Source organism: Chelonia mydas, chromosome 3, assembly GCF_015237465.2.
Source record: "Chelonia mydas isolate rCheMyd1 chromosome 3, rCheMyd1.pri.v2, whole genome shotgun sequence".
Taxonomy (NCBI): Eukaryota; Metazoa; Chordata; order Testudines; family Cheloniidae; genus Chelonia; species Chelonia mydas.
In genome coordinates this window covers 104501583-104525678 of record NC_057851.1, presented here as the reverse complement: position 1 = coordinate 104525678, position 24096 = coordinate 104501583, and the positions used below count along the sequence as shown (strand labels likewise).

The window sequence follows — 24096 nt, the reverse complement described above, 5'->3', positions numbered from 1 at the left end:
GCGGAATAAATATTTGATAATGGTCTCTTCATTCTAGCAGAGAAAGGTAAAACAAGATCCAGTGGTTGCAAGTTGAGGTTGGACATTTCATAGTGGAAATAAAGCATAAATTTTTAACAGTGAGAATAATTAACCATTGGAACAATTTACCAAAAGTCATGGTGGATTCTCCATCACGGGCAATTTTTAAATCAAAAGACTGGATTTTTTTTAAATGCGAACTGCTCTACGAATTATTCTGGGGAAGTTCTATGGCTTGTGTTATACAGGAGGTCAGAATAGATGAGCACAATGGTCCCTTCCGGCCTTGGAATCTTTCAATGTCTTTTCCTGCCTCACTTCACTTGAGTTTGCGTCCCCTGAGTGTTCTTATTCAGACAAACCCAAAATATGAAAAGCAAACTTAGCCAAAACATACTCTCCATTTGAAACCACAAATCAGCCCAGACTTTTTCTCAAAGCTCAGTTTAGGTTCATTGGGTTCTCAATCTTGGCAAATCTAGTCCAAATTTCAGATACAAAGATTCTGTTAAAGAAAATAACTACAGAAATATCAAGAAATTAACCTCGGCATTATAATGGAAGGAAAGTTAAGATACAAAGGTTAAACATGGTATAGGAAGATATGGAAAAAATTAAAACCAAATACCATTGCAGGCACAAATTCATCCCTGGTGTAAGTCCTGCCAAAGGAGTTACACCTGTAATGTTGCTCAAGAACAATAAATCAATGCTTAGCCTCTATGGAGAGGGCGTTTCTTCCATCTTCTTCAGATACTCTGTTGCCTGGTTTGAGGAGCAGTGCTGCTGGGGTACAGCGAGAACTGAATCCAGTCACCCTCAGCCAGGATAAGGGTGGCTGCATTGCATGTCGTTTGACTAGAGGTGTGGGAGTAATAGAAAAAAAGGGAAGAGGAAAGTTGTATTCCAGAATAAAACTTTAACAGAGAAGGTCTAAAGCATAAGAGGTACAGCATGGGATGGGCAGGAAGCCATAGTCTCCCAGATGAGGTTGCTTCAGCCTGAAACTGTGAAAGCTCAGCTCCTAAGCAAATCCTGATAGCAATAACTACAGGGATTAATGTAAAATATGAGTAAGAGACACAAAAGCCTCTCCCCTATATTACATGCACACTCAGAGTACACGTTACACTGTGTTTGTGCATGTATATAACAACCCACAAACACAGACATGTGCCACACAGATGATGGTTCTATCCAGGTAATAAATTGCATTTACCATCCACTTTTGACCTTCTCACCTCTCCTCTGCCCAATAATCAGTCTCCTGCAAGACTATTTCTAATTTCCCAGCCTCTGAGAATCTTAAGGCACCTGTCATTTAGAAAAGAAAATCAATCTGGCATAAAATTCATTCCTTCCTTCCTCCCAGCTACCCCAGGTTACATTCTTCCAAAGCCCAGAGAAACAATATTCAATTCTGCAACAAGTGATGTATTTATGGTCTTAGCTTGTAGACTCAAACAGCTAGAAACCGGTATACCATTGGAGAGAGGAGATTCCAAACTTTCCACTTAGCTCCACAGCACGAACTTCACACGTTTCAGAGGCATTGTTCTGATTACCCACATTCTCAGTGTAACACCAGTGCATCAGATCAGGTGTAAAAGGCTATCTTTTCAACCACTGGGGCTAGAAACTTCTCATTTTATTAATAGGAAAGCTTAAATTTAGCAAAAATGGCAGGGCCAGAGGAGATTTGTCTGGTACAGCATTACCACCATCTACCAGCACCATCAGAGTATTGATTATTGGAATCAACTCAAGAGAAATGCAAAAAGAAATGTATCTGAAGATTGGAAACATGTCTGCACTTTCCCAGCCCAATACCTAAATAGTTTTATATGCAATCCCAGGACTTTTGTACTCTGGGGATTTGCCCTGGTAACAGCTATTGGTGGCTCAAAGCAGACCAACAAATCTGTGATATGCACTGGCACAGTTTTTCCTGTCTTCACAGACAAAGGTTTTCCCCAGTGCAGCCTTCAAGTAGCTGGCCCCAGTGACTTTCAGTGTAGATTGACCCAAGTCTTAAGACTATTTTCCCCTTGAACACTTGAATTCAAACATTTCAAGTTCACCTCAAGAGACATCACCTTCTCTTCCATTTCAAGGGGGTCTGGAAGTTCTCTCTAAATCCCTCCTCCTTCCAAGACTTTCTTGGTGTTTTCCCCCATTATTTCCCCTCTGAATGCCCCCATGTCCACCCTCAAAACCTACAGCCCCTCTCCAAGAAGTTGACCCTACTGCCTCAGTGGCAATCCCAGGATTTAAATGTCGCAAGCATATACCCGGAGGCAGAATCTGGCCATAACAGCATACATGCACAGAAGTATGCAGCATCTCTTTGGATGACTAAAGCGAGATCTTGACCAGCTCCTTACGTGATCTGTCCAATCAGATGTCAATAACAAGCTATTTGGTTTTGTTTAATGTTCACCAGTTCTAACATACCTGCCATTGTTACTGCCCATATCAGAGGAGAGGTTTAGCTTTCTTTTAAACAGCTTATGTAAGTTGTTCATCAAGCATGAGTCAGTGATAGGGATGAATATGCAGGCTGAATGTAGGCATCAATAACTGAAAGCCATTATAGAGGGGTAAACACGCAAAAAAAAGGAAAAAGAATGAGCACATAAATGTCTGCACAGCTAGGTCTTACCTGCTCTGAACCCCACACAGTCATCATTGGAGTCTAATTTTGTTCCTGATAGTTCAAATCCCTGTTCTTGCATTTTCATTTCATTGTTAAAGATTTTTTGGTCCTAACCTCTTCTTACGTGAAGCAAAAAGGCTGACAAATGAAATTGCTGAAGGTCTGATATAATCACACACACTGATAAGCCGGATGCCAATGTTCATGTATTAGACTCTGTACCAGAAGAATTCTGACCAAGTTTGTTACCTTCCTCTCTTGTTGGGTGACAAACACTCTGTGGTGTGAGCTTAAGAGGGGGTGGAAATAACCACTTATAAGCTGGATTTATTCAAATCTATAAAACCCTTACAGTGATAGCTGTGCATTTTAGGTTAAATGAGTTCTTGAAATGTGTGCGTTGTTTATGCATGCCATTACACAAATTACTACCAGCCACTTAGTGCAATGTGGTGTAATTAAACAAAGTTCAATACCAGACAAAAAGTCATGCATATACTGTACTAATTCTTTTGAAGCCACTAAGTAAAGGCTTGCCATATGTTTAAATGCCTGTGGAGCCAACTACAAAGTCACACATAAATCATTCTCCACCCCTCACCTCCAAGTTAAATCAGATTCTAAAACCTTTAGTTTTCCTACGTCTCCACTGTAAAATGAGATTTAAAAAGCAGCAGTTGAGAGGGCTGAGTTGATCTGCCTGTAAATGTATCTGTAGAGTTCTCTCTTATTCTGGTTTTGCTTGCAAAGACAAATTAATCCCTGGTGTTAATCCATTGTGTTCGACAGAATTACATCACACATGGGTTTTGCTCAGGCAGCTTTTCCTTCCCTATATTTTATTGTTTTGAAATTTCAACATACAGAACATCTGTTTTCTATTATTTCTAGCAAGAAACAAACATATCCATTACACTGAAAAATACCAATTCTGTTGACACATATAAAAATTACAGTGCATCTTCTTCTTATTAAAATGTCCACATTGCAGAAAAATAAATGAAACATCCAATAATATAACTAACAAACAGCATACAAAAAGGAAGCAAGAAGGGAGGGAGGGAAGTCCAATATTTGGCAGAGGAGAAATTAAAAAGACAGGTGAGGGAAAACATACATTTCGATTATATTGAGAGTAAATGGAGATCTACTAACAGTCCATTTCCTAGACACAGACCAGGATATAGGTTATGAAAGATGAAGCTGGCTGCAACTTCCATACATGGTTCAACTTTAGAATCTGGGTTTAGTTTCTTTTTTTCCATCCATTTTCCTTCAGAAATTCCTGTGCAGAGCAAACATTCCACAATAAAATCTTGTTATTGTACATTCCCCAGAGTTTGGCTGGAAAGGAGGATAGCTGTGGAAATCCACTTCATCAATAAAGGCTTTTTTTAGTGCTAGTACATTCGGTATATGTTCTTTTGCTGAGCTGCAGGACTCCTACCAGCAAAAATTAATAGTGCTGTCCTCTATTTTCATTTATTTTTTCTCTCTGCTCTTTTAATTAAATCTTATCCTAGGAATCAGTAAGAGTGAAATGACAGCACCTTTGGCAGCAGAATTAACATATTGTATAAAATCATTTTATCCTGTGTTGCATGGTCCTTGACAGCAAAATTTGGCACAGTCAGATTATCCATGAAAAGGTATCTTGATGCATCCATGCAACTTCAGAAACATTTAAGGAAACTAAGTCTTGGTTTTCTTGGAAAATCTAGTGGAGTCTAGATAAGTTGGGAAAAAAGATTATCTTGATTATTTATTACAAAGTGTCAGAAGTACACAGCACTTTCTAGTAGGAAATAGTCGCAAATGAAAGAAAAGCGAAGGCCTTGGCCTCAATGTTATGGTGGTCTCTAAATGAGAGCATGCACAGTGGAAGGACTGGCGACACAATGACTCTGGCACCAAAAAGCCCTTTGTCACTAGTCCAGAAATATTTCATTACACAAAAGTAATTTGCCTCTTGTAAATGTGTTAGACCCCCATCCTGCGAACACTTACGCAATACGAGCAGTCCCATTAAGTTCAATAGGACTATTGGCCTGGGCAAAGTTACTTCTAGAAGTGTTCACAGGATGGGGGCCTACTGTGTAGACCTTCTATTATCAAAGGGCTGGTGAGTTACAACGCAGTGACCGTGAGTGGTTGCATGCATGTTTTGCAAATACAAATTTGTTGTTAATATCTACATTAAAATTCACCCAAGATTTCAATACACTTCCTGGCTATGATGAGTCTGAAATAATCTATTGTATGCGATCTGCCAAATGATTCTGATGAACGAAAATGCTTGTGGTTAGTTATAGTACCTTGGGTGGCTAAATATTTACTAAATACAGGCCTGGTCCTGCAAACACATACTCATATGGGTGGATAGATATTCCCTATATTTTGATCCACATTGTGCCTCAGAAACGAACTATTAATAAACTGCCATACTCGAAGTAAGATTGGGCATGAATTAGGGCTGTCAATTAATCGCAGTTAACTCACGCGATTAACTCAAAAAAATTAATCGCGATTAATCGCACTGTTAAACAATAGAATACCAATTGAAATGTATTAAATATTTTTGGGTGTTTTTCTATATTTTCAAATTTATTTCTATTACAACACAGAATACAAAGTATACAATATTCACTTTATATTATTTTTATTGAATATTTGCACTGTAAAATGATAAACAAAAGAAATAGTATTTTCAATTCACCTCATACAAGTACTGTAGTGCAATCTCTATCATGAAAGTGTAACTTACAAATGTAGATTTTTTTTGTTACATAACTGCACTCAAAAACAAAACAATGTAAAACTTCAGAGCCTACAAGTCCATTCAGTCCTACTTCTTGTTCAGCCAATCACCAAGACAAACAAGTTGGTTTACATTTACGGGAGATACTGCTGCCCGCTTCTTATTTACAATGTCACCTGAAAGCGAGAGCAGACATTCCCATGGCACTTTTGTAGCTGGCATTGCAAAGTATTTATGTGCCAGATATGCTAAACATTCGTATGCCCCTTCATGCTTTGGCCACCAGTCCAGATGACAAGCTTCCAAGCTGATGTTCGTTAAAAAAACAATGTATTAATTAAATGTGTGACTGAACTCTTTGGGGGAGAATTGTATGTCCCCTGTTTTGTTTAACCCACATTCTGCCACATATTTCATGTTATAGCAGTCTCAGATGATGACCCAGCACATGTTGTTTGATTTACGAACATTGTCACTGCAGATTTGACAAAACGCAAAGAAGGTACCCATGTGAGAGTTCTAAAAATAGCTACAGCACTCAACCCATGGTTTAAGAATCTGAAGTGTCTTCCAAAATTTGAGAGCATGCTTTCAGAAGTCTTAAAAGAGCAACATTTCAATGCGGAAACTACAGAACCCGAACCACCAAAAAAGAAAATCAACCTACTGGTGGCATCTGACTCAGATGATGAAAATGAATATGCATCAATCTGCTCTGCTTTGGATCGTTATCAAGCAGAACCCATCATAAGCCCGGATGGATGTCCTCTGGAATGGTGGTTGAAGCATGAAGAGTGTGATACCCTGGGAAAGTTCTATGGCCTGTGTTTTACAGGAGGTCAGACAAGATGATCACAATAGTCCCTTCTAGCCTTGGAATCTATGAACTTTGCAGATAGAAAGCACAGGAAACCAGCATGTTTCCATGGGGCTGTAAGTTATTTGTTTATTATATTTACTTTACTAGCTAACAGTTTAATGATTTACAACTACTGACTAATTTCTTAAAATATTTTCCAGTATTTTTGGGAGAAGTTGTTTTTTAATTTTGGGAAGACATCCTTTCAGCCATACTTTACATCAGCTTATTGTCAAAATGGTGCTTTCCAATTTACTTGCTCTTTTTTGTTATGCTGAAGGTATATTTTATGTGACTTACACTCCTTTACATTTGTGTGCTGAGATCAAAGTGTCTTTATGGACCGGACAGGTGAGCCCAAACTTGAACCTCAAAATGCTCTCTAAGCTTCCCACATGTGTGTGTTGGAGGAAAGCTGGGTGACCATGGCCAGACCACTTTTAAGCAGTGGTCGCATACTAAATCAGTGCAGCTGGCAGTTGGGAACATTGCTCCAGCTGTGTGGTTGCAATAGCACTGAATTTTGACCAAGTTGCCCTCTGTAGAGGAGGAACTGGCAGACTTCAGCGAGTTATGTTGCAACCTGGTGCATGGGGTCGCAGCACCTTTAAAATTTGGTGTGACCTGATGCACAGGAAGTCTGTTCCTCTGTGGCAGAGCACAGGGAAGTCTGCTGAAAACTCCACTCCCTGGAGGCACCGACTCACACATTCTGTGGTAAGAGAGACTCCTTGGCTGAGGGAGATGTGCGGGGGGGGTGGGGGGGGAGGAGGGGGGAGAGGACAAGCAAGAACAAGAATGTTCTTCCTGCTGGGGTGGGGAGGCGGATGACTGGAATTTGCCTCCCTACGAAGAGATTGTTGCCACCGCTGCTGTTCCTTACACCGGGAATGGTCATTTCTCGTCTGCCACTTCCCTCTCCCTCCATCTCTTCAAATCCCTTCCTTAAAATCCACATCCTCTGTCGATGTCGATACAATTGTCATATAAATAAAACCTTCACAGTAGCCTCCCTCACTTCATTCGTCACATCCTATTTTTTCTTGCTGCAGTAGCTTGTAAATTCTTCATGGTGTGGACCTAGTCTGTATTCTGTAATGAGCATGTCTATATTATTGGGGGGAGGGGGGAAAAGGGGGTTAGGAAAGAAAATCTGGCAGCTATTTCTGCTTCCAGCCTTTACATTTTTACAGACTTTTCCATCAGTTGTTGAATCTGCTATCTCACCTCTGATCTTTTGAGATTAAGGCTCTTTTGCGTGCCTTCATGGAGAACATGAGGGAATAAAACCAAAGGGTTTGACATTTGATTTGAAAATAAATTAAACCCTCAGCAGTTATTACATCTTGTGTTGTGTGTATGCCGTGGGAAGGAACAATCCAAACAGTAAACAGTGAGGGATGTGACAATGTATTTGGAATACATGCTGCCAAAATCAATAAGATTAGTGATGATTAAACATGTAGTAACAATGCCCAGTAGTGTTCTTACATTAAAAATTGTTCTTAGATTGTTAACCAAACTTAGGCATTTACTCCTATAGACTCATGCTAAAAGTCTTTGAAAAGACATTTTAAGAGCACAGATTTTTATAGCACTGGATTCAAGTGTACTCAGTTTAATCCTTATACAGCGCTTTATAGTTTCAAAGCACTGTGCCAAAGTTAAACTACCAGTAAATAATTCTCAACAGTTTTGTGATGTGGTAAGCATACATATCCCCATTTTACAGATGAGATAATTGAGGCAAGGAAAAGTTAAGTGACTTGCCCAAAATCACTCAAGTTAGTGTCAGGTTTAGGATTGGAATCCAAAGTCTTGATGGCCACGCCTGTCTCTCATCCTCAAGAATCAAATGCTTCACTCTCTTTAATAAACCTGTATTTAATCAGCGGTGTCTATGAATTACAAGCTCTCCTCGTGCTTTAAGTGTATTTCTCAGGGAAGGGTGTAATAAGGTTGTATTTGGTGTGAGCAGAAAGAATCATATGGAGCCTCATGGAACTAATTCAATTCTCAAATACCTTATAGAGCTGGCAACCTCCAGGAGTCAAGTTTTAGACCTCACTCAAAAGTTATAATCTCTACCAGCAGAGGCAGATGGCATCAGAAACTCTCATAGCACTGTGCTTTCTGGCAGTATTTAAAGTTTCAAAACTCAAAGATTCCCAATATCTGTCAACTATGCCCAATTTCAAGGGACATCACTCATTTGATTCCCAAAGTTACCAATGGTCCACATACGTTTGCTGGCTTCTTGCACTTATTGTTGAAAGTTATTTACATCAGGAATACAGGTGATAGAAAATGTTTAAACTCAAGGAAGCAATCACACAGAACTTTACATTTTCTGTATGCTTAATATTTTGTGTCCCTCATTTTCATCTGCCAGGCACTGCACCTCACATTTGGGCCTTGGCAAGTGGAGCAGAAAGGGTAGCACTTTTATAGATTTATGCATTAATTTGCTAAAACCTGTAAATTATGCAGCTGCCTAATGCATTATTCATTGGCCCCTAATTTTAATCATGTATCTGACTAAAATTGTTCTCCTCAGGGGAAGAGTGCATGGTGAGAGAGGCTGGGGATGTCCAAGGAGACAGTAATATAACATGGTATACTCATCTCCTCCTCCTCTCTCTCTTTTCACCACAGCAAGGCTGCTAAATTTGGGGTTTTTTCCTCACTCTATATGCCCTTACTTTTAAATCCATTGTCCATGTCTGGGTCGTTTGTCATGTTGAGTACTGCAACCTCCTGCTCTACTCCCCCCACTTCCTTGTTAAGCCATCCAAAATGCTAAGATGAAAGATATTTTCTTCACTTGATATTCCAATCACATCATTCTCCTCTTAGAATCCCTTCACCATCTTCCCATTACTTTTTGCCTCATGTCTTTTTGCATCTGTCTTCATGGCTGAGGATGAGAGGGAGATTCCCAAATCTGAGCCATTCTTTTTAGGTGGCAAATCTGAGGAACTGTCCCAGATTGAGGTGTCGTTAGAGGAGGTTTTGGAACAAATTGATAAATTACACAGTGGTGGGTCACCAGGACCAGATTGTGTTCACCCAGGAGTTCCGAAGGAACTCAAATGTGAAATTGCAGAACGATTAGCTGTAGTCTGTGACCTATCATTTGGATCAGGTTCTGTGCCAAAATGACTGGAGGATACCTGGTGTGATGCCAATTTTTGAAAGGGGTTCCAGAGGTGATCCCAGCAGTTGCAGGCCGGTAAAGCCTGACTTCACTGTTGGGCAAACTGGTTGGAACTGGGTCAGAGCAGAATTGTCAGGCACATGGATGAACATGATTTGTTGGGGAAGAGTCAACATAATTTTTGTGGAGGGAGGTCATGCCTTGCCAGTCTGCTGGAGTTTTTTGAGGGGGTCGATGGGCATGTTGATGAGGGGGATCCAGTGGATGTAGTGTACTTGGATTTTTGGAAGGCCTTTGGTGGGGGGGTCCCTCACCAGGGGCTCTTGGGCAAGGTGGGCTGTCATGGGATGGGAGGGAGGGTCCTCTTCTGGACTGGTGGCTGGTTGAAGGACGGGAAACAGGGGGAAGGGGTGGGTGGTCAGTTTTCAGAAGGAGAGAGGTGGGTGGTGGTGTCACCCAGGGGTCTGTACTGGGACCAGTCCTATTCAACATATTCATGAATGATCTGGAAAAGGGGGTGAACAGTGAGGTGGCAGAATTTTCTGATGATACAAAACTACTCAAGATAGTTAAGTCCCAGGCAGACAGCGAAGAACTACAAAAGGATCTCTCAAAACTGGGTGACTGGGCAACAAAATGGCAGATGAAATTCAATGTTGATAAATGCAAAGTAATGCACATTGGAAACCATAATTCCAACTACACATATAAAATGATAGGGTCTGAATTGGATGTTACCAATCAAGAAAGAACTTGGAGTCACTGTGTATAGTTCTCTGAAGACATCCACTCAGTGTGCAGCAGCAGTCAAAAAAGTGAACAGAATGTTGGGCATCATTAAGAAAGGGATAGATAATAAGACAGAAAATATCACATTGCCTCTATATAAATCCACGGTGTGCCCACATCTTGAATACTGCATGCAGATGTGGTCACCCCATCTCAAGGGAGATATATTGGAATTGGAAAAGATTCAGAAAAGGACAACAAGAATGATTAGGGGTATGGAACAGCTTCCGTATGAAGAGAGATTAATAAGACTGGGACTTTTCAGCTTGGAAAAGAGACGACTAAGGGGGGATATGATTGAGGTCTATAAAATCATGACTGGGGTGGAGAAAGTAAATAAGGAAGTGTTATTTACTCCTTCTCATAACACAAGAACTAGGGGTCACCAAATGAAATTAATAGGGAGCTAGTTCAGAACAAACAAAAGGAAATATTTCATCCCAGAATGTGCAGTCAACCCGTGGAGCTCTTAGCCAGAAGATGTTGTGAAGGCCAAGACTATAACAGGGTTCAAAAAAGAACTAGATAAATTCATGGAGGATAGGTCCATCAAGGGCTATTAGCCAGGGGGGCAGGGATGGTTTTCCTCACACCTGTCTGCCAGAAGCTGGGAATGGGCAACAGGGGATGGATCACTTGACGATTACTGTTCAGTTCATTCCCTCTGGGGCACCTGGCATTGACCACTGTCAGAAAACAAGATACTGGGTTAGATGGACCTTTGGTTTTACCCAGTATGGTCCTTCTTATGTCATTCTTCTTCCCTTTGCCTTCAAGCCTCTACACATCTCTGCTTTCACTTCATCCTATTGATCCCTTTGGTCCACACAGGACTCTAAAGACTGTGTTTCCATGTTGGGCCTGTTCTTGGAGCCCCCACTTTCCCCACAAGTGTGCAAAACAAGGGGTAGTCAATAGGTGGACCATGGGCTAAATCTGGACTGCCAGATGTTTTTAATGGACCTGAAATCTTTTTACTTATTATCTTAATTGTTACTGCAGTGTGAAAAATGTTTCTCTGGAGTCCGGACCTTGACTACACCTTGACCAAGAATTTTGGACCTTGAAAAAAATAATTGACTACCCCTCCTCTAAAGATTTTTTTACCACTAGGAATTTCTGTGTATCACAGTTTTTGGAAATCTAGAGCATTACATATGAGAATTGCCTGTCTGTTCAGACTAAGCTTCCTGATACAGAGACCATCCCTCCAAATATTTTTGCAACTCTCCAAGAACGCTGCTGGCATTCAAATGAGAATGACCCTTTCGCTGCTGGCAATGAAATTGTCATGATTCTAAGGCATACTTTCATGTTTTGAGTCCTGTCTGACATTTCCCTTTTTCTCTAACTGTGTGTGTGTTTGGGATGTGGTGAGAAAATAAAGCAAGAGAAGGGATACCGTCACCTGTACCTCCCACAAGGAGCTGGGTTAGGAATCAAATACTGGAGATTATAAGAACTCCGGTGACCATCAGAAAGCTGCTGGTGCTGCTGGGATCACACGGTTCAAGACTTGGTGTCAAACGCAGAGGAGGATGTTTTCCCATGACCCAGATCTGATGCTTTAACCATTGGCCATGCTCTAATTCCAGAAGCTGTATGGAGAGGAGTTTGTTAAAAGAAAGTTGATGGTCAGAATCACATTTACATTGGAAAGCATCTTAACCTCAACTACAGTCATTATGAAGACTTCATAACAATAGAAAGGAAATGCCCTTCAACCTTGTGCAAGTCTAAACCTTTTTCTAAGTTAATATGCATATTTCTCTAGTCATGAAACCAAGGTCCTATTTTTTTGTCTTCATAAAAGGGAGAGCGTTATTTGAAACAACATACAATTAAAATCTCATTTTTGGTACTGTATTAACTGGTTCCTTGCTTTTATTTATTAATAGTATTCAATGTTTAACACATTTGCCAACATTATCCACCTATTTGTATTTGACTTTACCTCGGATTTTATCTATACTTGGGATAAGAGATAACTGTGAAGACTTTTGGTTGGCATTTTTAATTACAACCACTATATTTACATTATAATATTCTATATACATATCAATCCATCACAATACAATAACCTTCCCTGAATATAGTTTATGTAGGTGAAAATCAAAATGGGAATGCTTTCTCAGACTGAGTCTTGTGTAGCCTATAGGATGGTTTCATTTAAGAAATAAGTAGAAATTAGGTTTTGGGCCTAAGTTAGTTTTTAAGTGTAGCGGAGTATGGGAAATTGAAGTTGCTAGTATGAGAAAGTAAAGAGATAAGTTGGGGATAGTATGATGCAAAAACTGAAGTTAGCAAGGACATGACCCAAAGTTATATTATGGTTATGTTTTGGTTATAACTGACTTGAGCAAGGTTTTAATCCCTAGAATTCTTTGAAAATTCTGGCATGTTTTATTAAAATGCTATCTGTATTGATAGTATGGGAAGGACATTGGTGCTGTTGTTAATGTAAAAAGTAATGAGTAATGCAAAAAAGCCAAAAAGAGGTGGTAGAAATATAATTATAGTAAGGGACAGTTTAATGCTAATTTGTATTACAATGCTTTCCAAAAGGAGTAGTTTTGTTAATTTGGAGAGAGCTCCAATTAACATAAAAAAGGAACAGAATTATAAGGCTATACTTCACTCTGTTGTCAGTGGACTGATCACCCACTGATACACTTTCATCTTTGAGTGTAAGTATTATTGTAGTATTGTGCAAGTAGTAATTGCATGCCCATTTACTTAACTAATCATTTTTCTTTAATAAAGTTTGGTTTTATCATTCGAAGTGCTGCCTAGTGGTCTCTTACTATATAAATTTTCTGTAACCGACCTAGAAGCTCAGACCTGAAAACTAAATTGGGTGTTACTGCAACCGTATCTTTAACAACTTAATTTTAATGAAACATTTCAATTAAAGGTTACATGTGACCCTATAAAATTTTACCTACACTGGTCATCCTTGAAACATTCCATCAACTGAAACGATGGCAGCAATTCTAATGGACTATCTCCAGAATTGGTAGAGTTTTTCAAAACAGTGACACTTCTTAAGGGTTCCCACTGTGTCATGCAGAGGATTTCTTGCCTTGCAGGGTGAATTCCACAGAACACTTGAATTCCTGAACTGCAACTACTACAAGACACTTTTCCTACCTACAGGACAGGTGGAAGTTTAAAACTTAGAACTCAAAAAGTATTAAGAAAATCAGTGCTACAGAAATACCTATGCATAAAATTAATACTAATTAAAACCTTTTAATAAATGTAGTATTCTGAAAGTTATTAATAGCAAAAATGAACATAGAACAAGCAAGGCACTATTTATGTTTTCTACACTCCTTAGACTGTGGGTTCAGTTTTCACAAGCTAAGCAGGGTAAGGCGTGACTGGTATGCGGATAGTGTGTCCAGATTTATACTTGCAGGCAATGGTGTATGACTCAGCAAGTGACACTCCTGGTTAAGTCAGTATTAAACTAATTCCCAGCACAATGTTAGAGAGAGCTGTGGGTGGAGGTATCACCTTTCTGAAAGAATGTAAAATGAGTTCATGGACACTTATTAAAAGCTCCCATGCTACTTAAGATCAAGGCTGCTTGTTTCAGTGCCTGTGCCAGACTCCAATTAGGTTAATTGCATTCTACTTACCTAAATCCTCCCTGCATCAGCTGGATACAGCAACATCACTGCTCCTAAACTGTTGCGTAACATTAATGTAAACTTTTGAAATAGCTGCCATATTAAGCTAATCCCAGAAAAGGCCTTATTTCAGTGGAATATTCATAAATTGCAAAGTTCATCTGTTTGGATGAGAAGCACTAAATAGGAAATTATTTATTCATAGAGCAAAATGCTTATTACAAACAACCATTTTTAAATATCTTTTTCTTTTGGCTGAACACAGTTGGGCCAAATTCTGCCTTCAGTTACATGGATGCAACACAACCTCTAATTAAGTCAACGCGAAGGGCACACAGAATTAGATTAGGTGTAGATGAAAAAAGGTATTGTGCTAGCAGCTGTATCTGTAGTAGCTGTCTTGTCAACAATAGTTAATTAAAAATAAGTCCCTGAAAGGGGAAGACCTTTTTTGTACCATAAAATGCCTTGATCCGTTTAAAAATATTAAAAGATTGTGTTTTGGAGTTCAGCGTTAGATTACTTTTGAATTTACAGGCAACAGAATATTAGAGGATTTCCTAAGGGGCAGGGGGAGGGGAATCCATACAAGCAGTTTAAGAAAAAAATGCTACTGAGACCCTCGCAAACAGCTTTGGAAACCTTTTAGTTCAACTCATTTTAAATTTCCATCCTTTTCGCAGACACCACCCTGAAATTGTCATCTGGTTGGAAAAGCTAGATGCTGCAACTGCTGCCCCTATGGAACTGCCCGGGGCTGCTCCACTGATGATGCTCCTTGGAGACTTAACATATTACCTGTAACCTGCAGCCAGTCCTTCTCCTTCTTGAGTGACCTATAAATTCAGTGTATACTTCTACTCAATTATTTCCTTCTAATCCATCGCACTGGCTCACTAAATTCTTTCAAGAGAAAACTTATTTTTAATTTAAAAAGCCCCGACTAACACTGTACTCATTTGAGAAACGTTATTAGAACAAAGCGTAACATTTACTTAACGTATAAGTCAGACAAACAGCAAAACTTAGCTTCTTCCCTGGGGTACTCTGGGGCTTTATTCTTTAATATTTATAATTAGCTGTGTGAACCTAAGATGAAAAGTGCTATAACAAATTGTATACTTTTAAAGTCATTTCTAGATTGCAACAGGTTTCTCTAGGTTGATAATTCAACATTTTTCTTAAAATCCAGCTTTTCTAGTGACAATAAAATCCCTTCATTATATATATATAAAATGAAGGGATTCCATATATATGGAAGAATTTACCAATAGTTTTGTCTGATGGTGACAAGGGCTTGTTCAGCAAACTGAAGCGTCTCTGACCTGCTTAAAGTACTATAACGAACCATGAGCTCATTGCCAAGAGCTACAGAAAGTTATTTGTCAGTAATGTTTCAGAATTGTTTGTTCTAAACTTGCAACAACGTCCCTTACACACACAAACATTGTTTAAGTTGGGATTCTTAGACATGTAAGAATGAACTTGTTTTATGTATTAATTTGTACTCAATTAAAATGCTTAAAAATATATTACAAATGATCACACTACCTTTTCAAACATGCTGTTGAACAGAGCTTGCAGTTTTAACTGGATGTGCTTTGCATACCAGATTTTACATACCATTAGGCTGCTTTTATGTACTTTAAATACCAGCTATATTTCCATCCCTGGAAAATAGTATAGGCATGAACAGGTGTGCACATCTGATTTGGTATTTTGTAAAGAAAGATGTCTATCAGGTTTTACTGGTATTGAAAGATGTATTATAAAAACAGACAAACTACATAGTGTACTCGTTGAAGGCAATCATACTAATTTAAGAATCTTTTATTCATTTGTTTTTATACAGCATGGATGCAGTTTTAACAATCAATAGCTCCGTAATTCCCCAGGACAAAGCCTATAAAATGTTCAGAGTTCAAATTCCAAAATATTTTAATCAGTTCTAGAATCTCCAAAATCGCCACAAGAAAGTAAGCAGGGGAGGATACTAGCTCTGCCGCACTAACCATAGTGATGAACCTGAGCTGCAAAGTTTGGATCTAAACAGAGACTATGAAGGTGTCAAAGTCCAGGCATTTGGTTCAGGCGTCATTTGGCTGGTGAAAGAAATGGGGCAGCTGTGAAGCTTAAATCCACCATGTTAGGATCTGGGCTTTGGGCTCATCTCTGGTTAACACTAGTAGCACCTTCTTTTAACTATCCTTAATATAGAAAATTTAAATTGTCCATGCAAAATGAGTAACAATTACCAGAATCAATATGTATCCGTCCACGCACACTCACACATATGTGAGGGGGAGGAAAAGGAACATCTAAATGTCTTTGCCCAACGCTTCAAGAAATGGACGTTCCAGTACAATAAATTATCAATTAAATCTCAGTATTCTTCTTTTCAAGCCTCCCACACCTTTAACTTGGTCTCAGATAATACCATAACAATTTAGTTGTATTTAAGTTGTATTTTTTAAAAAGGACTTTTCTGGATGTACATTAAGATCATTTCATGATCCATCCGGCCCCACACTCCTGCTATCTAAATTTCAGTAGAAAAGCCCTAATTTTTATTTCCCGTCCCAAAGCCATTTTTCATTTGAAATTTTATTAACAGTGATAAATTCAGACTCAATGAATGCTAGTAGAGCACATTACTTTGTTCTTCCAAAACAATAAAGAGAGATTCCATGTTTTTCCTTAAACACTCTAAATACTGTTGCATTAATTCTAACTCAAACAGTGTTCAGAGTGCATTCTCCAGTATCTTGATCACATCACTCCATCCATATGTTTCCAGTTCCACTGTGTGGAAAATGAAAACCGGTTGAGTTTGCTGATTAGTGCTACATCAGGGATCTAATACTGAGAAACAGATTTCATTGTCATGGCCAATGGAATTGAGAGCTTTCATGTAACTGTGTCCCCCTGATAGGCAGAAGGTAAAGTAATGGATTGTTAGTTCTTTAGGCAAAAGACATGAATCTGTTGGACAAAGGCGTCATTCTCTGCCTGTAGTCAGTAACTTGAGGGCCTTCTGTAGATTCTGCACAGCAGTGCTCACATCTTCATACTGCAAAGCACTGCCAGCATATTTGCAATATTTCTGAGCTCTGGCAAAGTCCTCTGGTGTCAAACGGACTTCCCCTGCAAAAACAAGATAATTAAGAAGTAAAAATATAAGAAAATTCAGGGCTTTATCTCAGATCAAGCATAATGTTTTACTTAAAATGTCTGAAGTAGTCTGTTTACATGTTAACAAAGAGCATGAGAAGATGTGCTGGTCCTATGCTGTTATTTTTAAGTTCATTTTCATGCATAATTCTCAGTTTCTTTGGTTCGTTCTAATATTATATGGGGACCTTCAAAATCTGGACATTTATGTGATCCAGTGCTTTTTATGAGTAAACCAATACCTTTGAGAAAGATCTGCCCTTTATCTGAGGTAGCTCAGAAGAGCTTTCAAACTATAGTAAGTTAACTGTATTCATGTTACAACCTGCGTGAAACAAGGACAGTGGCTTATGTGTTTATTGTGTAACTGCTTTACTCTCAGCATGGAATAATACACTCACAGCTGAAGCCATTCTCTCCGTGTCTGTATAACCTTCCAGATACAGAAACGTCCCCTATTGAGATATTTGTGCAAATACTACATTTCTACTTTTACCTATTGAGAAACAGACTAAAGCATTTGTCCCAATATTATCAACATATCTGCAATATTTTCAGTTTTACGTAATCAGAGAAAGCAAGATTGCTCTATTAATTCACCTATTTTTGTAATTTTGACAAACACCAGCCAAAAGCTTTTTTGTAACAAACCCAAACATTGATCTGTACAAACTTCTCAAACACACACACACACTCCTACTTTTCAAAACAGTGCTGGAGATGTAAATCCTGATTCAGCAGACCAGCATGTGAATAGTCCCACTGATGTGCTTAAAGTTAAGCATGTGCTTAAATGCATTGCACTAAGGGCTTAACCAATTCAATACAAGTTAAGGCTAAAGCCCATGTAGCCAATATAATTTAGGGCCCGATTCTGAAACCTGTGCTCATAATGAATAGTATATTTTACTCTGTAAATAATCCTACTTCTATCAATGCTATTCAAGGTGAAAAATTGTGGTCCTTAGGGATCTACTTTGTCATATTCATCAGAAAATTTTTGTTTAAAAACCATGTGTTATACTGGACATTAATATGAATTTATTTAATCCAGGGCTCCCATAACCACCTATTATATCAGGTCATAATATTTTAGCATTTAAAATGAATATTTATTTAGCATTCATTTCTTATACAATTGGGGTTTTAATAACAGAAAACCTGTTTAAACTCAGATATTGTAAACTTAATTCTTTGAATGTTTAAACATGAATATATAAACATATTTTTATGAGTTTTATCCTGTACAGTTCAGCTGGATCTCCTTTTCTGAAACTCACCAACTGTGTAGTTGCTGATATTATGCAAATATTTACTTCATAATCTCAGTTGTTTACTTATCAAGAAATGTTTCTAAGTACCCATTATATTTCCTCATCCATTTTTCCACTTTTAGGCAGCTGATTTGGGGCAAATAAAAAAAATGGGAAGATAGTAAATATTAAAAACTAAATATCTTTGTTCATTTTCTAATAAGAGCTAGGTATTATTAATTATTATTATTACTCCATTTTTCCAGGAAAATACATTTTATGGTTGCTGTGTTCTGTTTAAAGAAGTTAAATCTACAGTACACATTGTTTGTTTGTCAATTGATAGAAATAGTTTAGTGGACAAAATCTATATACAATTTTTAAAGCTTGTTTTAATATTTTTAATTTCAGTTTAACCTTCTTTGGATCTGATTCATATGTCCTGGATGAATAAGTACCAATGATTTTTCAGATGAATAAGTTAAATAATGATTTAAGTATCTATATTACTGAAGATGGACAACATATATCAGCCAATCAAAGCAAATTATAAATGAGATTCTTTTGGGTTCAATTTTGTTATATGGCAAGAAGTTAGCATACACATAACAGCCAAATCCAGATGATTACTACTGTCATACAGTGCGGAAACATTTAGTGTCATTGAGATTCATCAGTAAAACCAGGTCAGTGAAACAACCAGCCCTCCAAAACAAACAGCATATGACTAGGAAAGAAGCTCTTGAGATTTAATTTTATCCGAATTGAAAACACACTCCACACCCGCACCTACTTTCATCTTCAAAATATAAAGCCTGAGAAAGAATAGATGTTGAATATTCTGGCATCTGGCACCTGTCAAACCTGTAAGATTACTGTATGATGGCAGTGTACTTTAGTGAATCAGATGAGCCAGTTTACGCCTTTTTTAAAACTATACTCATACATACATGGTATGTATACATTTGTCCATATTTATTAGCCTAAGTGACATTTAACTGAGTCAAACCAGTTGGGCTGAATTCCACCACCACACTGGGTTATACGTTTGAAAAGTAAAAGAAGAACAAGTTCCCCTTAGACATTTTTTCCTTCATATTATGATGCCAAAAGAAACTAGAAAATCATTCTTTAAAAAATAGACACGGCATCATTCCAGTATTCAACTAATTTACTGGAACAAAGCCTAAATTAACCCACCTAATCTTATTTTTACAGCTCCAGGTCTATTAATGTTTTGTTGGCATGAAGTCTTATATTTTATGATGCCTCCTTCAGATACCACCATATCAACACTTTAGGGAAAGGTTCTAGCAATTTTAATTTATAAACCAAAGTTTACCCAGTAAGGGCCTCATCCTATCAGGTTCCGAGCAGCCTCAGCTCCTGTTAAAGTCAGCATCTCACAATGGAGAGAGAGTATAGAAAAAAAGTCAACTGTAATTTTCCTGAAATACTTTATTAAAGTATTTACTTGGAAATGATGTGGAGAAAAACTACAATATTTGTAGTTATTTCAAAGCTGTCATTTAGATAGCCTGTCCATTTAGTAACTAATTAATTTCAACCTATATAATTTAAAGGCAAGAAAAATATTGACACACAGGAAAAGCTATGCTGTACCAATCCTGAAATAATATTAGTATAGTAGTTATATTCATTACTGAAATTTGATAGTCATTTGCAATCCAAAGCTAACTTCCACCAGCCATGATTCTTTCAGCTCAGCAATTAGGAACATGATGAAGGGCATTTTGAGGAGGGATAAGAAAATCATGCAGCGAGAAAGGAAAGCAGTTTTTGAAAGAAAAACAATTGATATTTTACACAATATCTGATTTATTATTTAATTTAAATTGCTACTCACAACTTGGACAAGTTTAGATAAATTGGTTTAAAACCACAGTTTTAATGAAACCAATGCACTGTGGTGTGTAGGCAAGGCCTTAGATATAGTCCACAGAAAATCAAAGCTGTGACGGTGATTAAAATTATTAGTATGTGTTAGCAGTGCTTTAACCATTCTTTAAACATACGAACAATGCACTAATTGGAACCGTAATTATTTAAAGGAGTGAAAGTTTCTTTTCCTATTAAAAAGAAACAGTTAAGATATTCAAAATGTAACTAAACTGAATTTTTTTTTTTTTACTGTATCACTTAAATTAATAGATTCATAGATTCCAAGGCCAGAAAAGACCACTGTGATCATCTAGTCTGCTCTCCTATTTAACACAGAACATAGAACTTCCCCAAAATAATTCCTCCTAGAACATATCTTTTTTAAAAACAAGAAAAAACGGTTACCTCCCCTTCGTAACTGTTGTTCTTTGAGATGTGTTGCTCATGTCCACTCCATTCTAGATGTGCGTGCGCCCACGTGCATGGCTGTCAAGAGATTTTTGCCTTAGCGGCACCCGTAGAGCCAGCTGTGGCGCCCTCTAGAGTGCTGCGCTCATGCTGCAGTATATCAGGTACCACTGACCCACGCCCTCTCAGTTCCTTCTTGGAACAGAGGGGCAGGAGGGCGGGTAATGGAATGGACAGAAGCAACACATCTCGAAGAACAACAGTTATGAAACGTACGTAACCCTTTTCCCTTCGAGTGCTTGCTCATGTCGATTCCATTCTCGGTGACTTGCAAGCAGTATCAATGGAGGTAGGCTTGGAGTTCACCGTCGTGAGGCTTGTAGCACACTCTGCCAATGCCAGTGTTGTCTCGCGCCTGCTGAGTCATGCGTAGTGCGACACAAACGTATGAACGTATGGCCAGGTGGTGACCAGACAAATTTCTTGGATCAACACCTGTGCCAGGAAGGCCGCCAAAGACGCTTGCGCTCAAGTGGAATGAGCCGTCACGATTGCCGGCAGAGGCGCCTTCGCCAGCTTGTAGCAGTAGCGGATGCAGGCAGTGATCCAAAACAAGATTTTCTGGCTGACACCGAGCAACCAATGGCATTTTGGGATGTATAAGTAGGGGCACAGCGAGCAGATCGAGGGACGTGATCGTTCCCCTCTATTCGACATTGGTGAAGCCTCATCTGGAGTATTGTGTCCAGTTTTGGGCCCCACACTACAAGAAGGATGTGGATAAATTGGAGAGAGTCCAGCGAAGGGCAACAAAAATGATTAGGGGTCTGGAACACATGACTTATGAGGAGAGGCTGAGGGAACTGGGATTGTTTAGTCTGCAGAAGAGAAGAATGAGGGGGGATTTGATAGCTGCTTTCAACTACCTGAGAGGTGGTTCTAGAGAGGATGGTTCTAGACTATTCTCAGTGGTAGAAGAGGACAGGACAAGGAGTAATGGTCTCAAGTTGCAGTGGGGGAGGTTTAGGTTGGATATTAGGAAAAACTTTTTCACTAGGAGGGGGTGACAAAGCCCTGGCTGGGATGATTTGATTGGGGATTGGTCCTGCTTTGAGCAGGGGGTTGGACTAGATGACCTCCTGAGGTCCCTTCCAACCCTGATATTCTATGATTCTATGAACCCTTCATCCTCCCTGCGACAGCAATGAATAATTGCGTTGATGTACGGAATGGCTATCAATGAGGCGGCCAGGGCCTGTCTGATATCCAGAGTATGCAGCCTGTGCTCCTCATCTGATGCATGAAGGTTTGGACAGAGGACGGGTGAGTAAATGTCTTGGCCAGCATGGAACCGGGAAATGACCGTGGGCAGAAAAGCCGGGTGCGGACGCAGCTGGACTTTGTCCTGTTGAAGACAGTATAAGCTACAATGTGAGCGCCCTGATTTTGAACACCGGCTGGGCTGAAGTTATAGCGACCAAGAAGGAGACCTTCCAGGAGAGAAGCAGAAAGGAGCTGGAAGCTAAGGGTTCAAAGGAGGGACCCATGAGCTTTAAAAGCATAAGATTCAGGACTCACAGGGGGACCAGGTCCTGGATGTGCGGGTACAGATGCTCTAGACCCTTCAGAAACTGCACTGTCAGGGATGGGTGAAGATCGACCTGCCCTGAAGCGGAGGGCATAATGCTGAAAGGGCCGCCAGGTGTACCTTGACCAAAGACGATGACAAGCCCTTAAGCTTAAGATGCAACAAATAGTCCACGATGTTCTGCAGTGGGGCCTCCTCCGGACGAATGTGCTTGTCTGAGGCTCAATATGTGAAGCGTTTCCACTTTGCTACATAGGCAGCCCTGGTGGAAGGCTTCTGCTGCAGTCCAACAGGTTCTGCTGCGCAGCAAGAGCACTCCCGCTCACCCATACTTAGCCATGCAGCAGCCATGCCGTCATGTGCAGAGATGCCAGGTTTGGGTGCAGCAGATTTCCATGGTTCTGGGACAGCAGATCCAGTCGGAGAGGTAACTGCAGTGGGTCGGTCACCAAAAGACCCAGCAGCATGCCGAATCAGTGCTGGTGACGCCACACCGAGACTATCAGGATGTCAGAGGCTTTGTCTTGCTTTACCTTTAGCAGGACCCTGTGGATAAGCGGCACCGGTGGAAAGGCGTACATCAGCGTTCCTGACCATGGAATCAGGAAGGCACCTGACAGGGATCCCTGTTCTTTGCTGTGCAGAGAACAGAATATGTGGCACTTTCTGTTTCATCTGGATGCAAACAGGTCCACCTGGGGAGTTCCCCACCTTCAGAAGATCAGGCTGACCACCTCCGGATGGAGGGACCATTTGTGGCGAGACGAGACGGTCCTGCTGAGGTGATCTGCCAGGACATTCTTGGTTCCAGGTAGGTGAGCAGCCACCAGATGGATGGCATGCCGCACGCAAAAGTTCCAGAGGCTGAGTGCCTCCCGACACAGGGCCGAAGACCTGGCACCGCCTTGCCTGTTGATGTAATACATTGCGGCCATATTGTCTGTGAGGATCTGCACCACCTTGCCTCTCAGGTGGAGCAAGAATGCCTGACAGGCCAGGTGCGGCGCACCGCCTTGAGCTCCCTGACATTGATATGAAGGGCTACATCGTTCTGCATCCAGCAGCCGTGGGTGTTGAACTAGCCCAGGTGGGCTCCCCAGCCCAGGTCCGATGCGTCCAAGACCAGGGTGAGCGACGGTGTTGGGGACACAAAGGGAATTCCCGGAAACACTGACTTGGGGTCTAACCACCAGTCCATGGACGAGAGGATGTGGTTCGGTACTGTGACCACTCGGTCCAGGGGATGCCTGCTGGGAACATAAACCATTGCCAGCCACGTCTGCAAGGGTCATAAATGAAGCCGGGCATGACTGACCACGTATGTGCATGATGCCATGTGGCCCATCAGCCGCAGTCATGTGTGGGCCGTGCTGATTGAATGTCTCCTTATGTGGGCTATGAGATCCTGAAAGCTTTCTTTTGGAAGGACGGCCCTGGCTCGCGTGGAGTCAAGAACTGCTCCGATAAACTCTATGTGCTGGACTGGCATTAATGTGGACTTTTCTATGTTTATTAACAGGCCCAGGTCGCTGCAGGTGGAGTGCACCAGATTGAGGCTTCTTTGCACCTTCTCCAGAGACCTGCCCTTGATGAGCCAGTCACTGAGATACGGAAAGATCTGGACCCTCCAACATCTGAGGTAAGCTGCTACTGGCACCACACATTTCATGAAACCCTGGGGGCCGAGTACAGGCCCAAGGGTAGCGCCACGAACTGGAAGTGGCCCCTGTCCATTATAAAATGCAGGAAACGTCTGTGTCCCAGGAATATGGAGATATGGAAATAAGCGTCCTTTAAATTGAGAGCGGTGTACCAGTCCCCCGGATCCAGAGAGGGAATAATGGAGGCCAGGGAGACCATGCAGAACTTTAATTTCTTGAGACTTGTTGAGGCCACCCA

At 40.1% G+C, this 24096-nt stretch overlaps 1 protein-coding gene across 4 annotated transcripts in view; it reads right to left on the bottom strand.

Moving 5' to 3' along the window:
- Positions 1–15689: 15689 nt before the first annotated feature.
- Positions 15690–24096, bottom strand: part of VTA1 (vesicle trafficking 1) — an 82876-nt gene continuing 74469 nt past the window's right edge. For all 4 annotated transcript variants that reach the window (XM_037894898.2, XM_037894899.2, XM_037894900.2 and 1 more), the window contains one exon: positions 15690–17019. In XM_037894898.2, the coding sequence (XP_037750826.1) occupies positions 16874–17019 (146 nt within the window). In that variant the 3' untranslated portion in view covers positions 15690–16873. The remainder of the gene's footprint in view (positions 17020–24096) is intronic.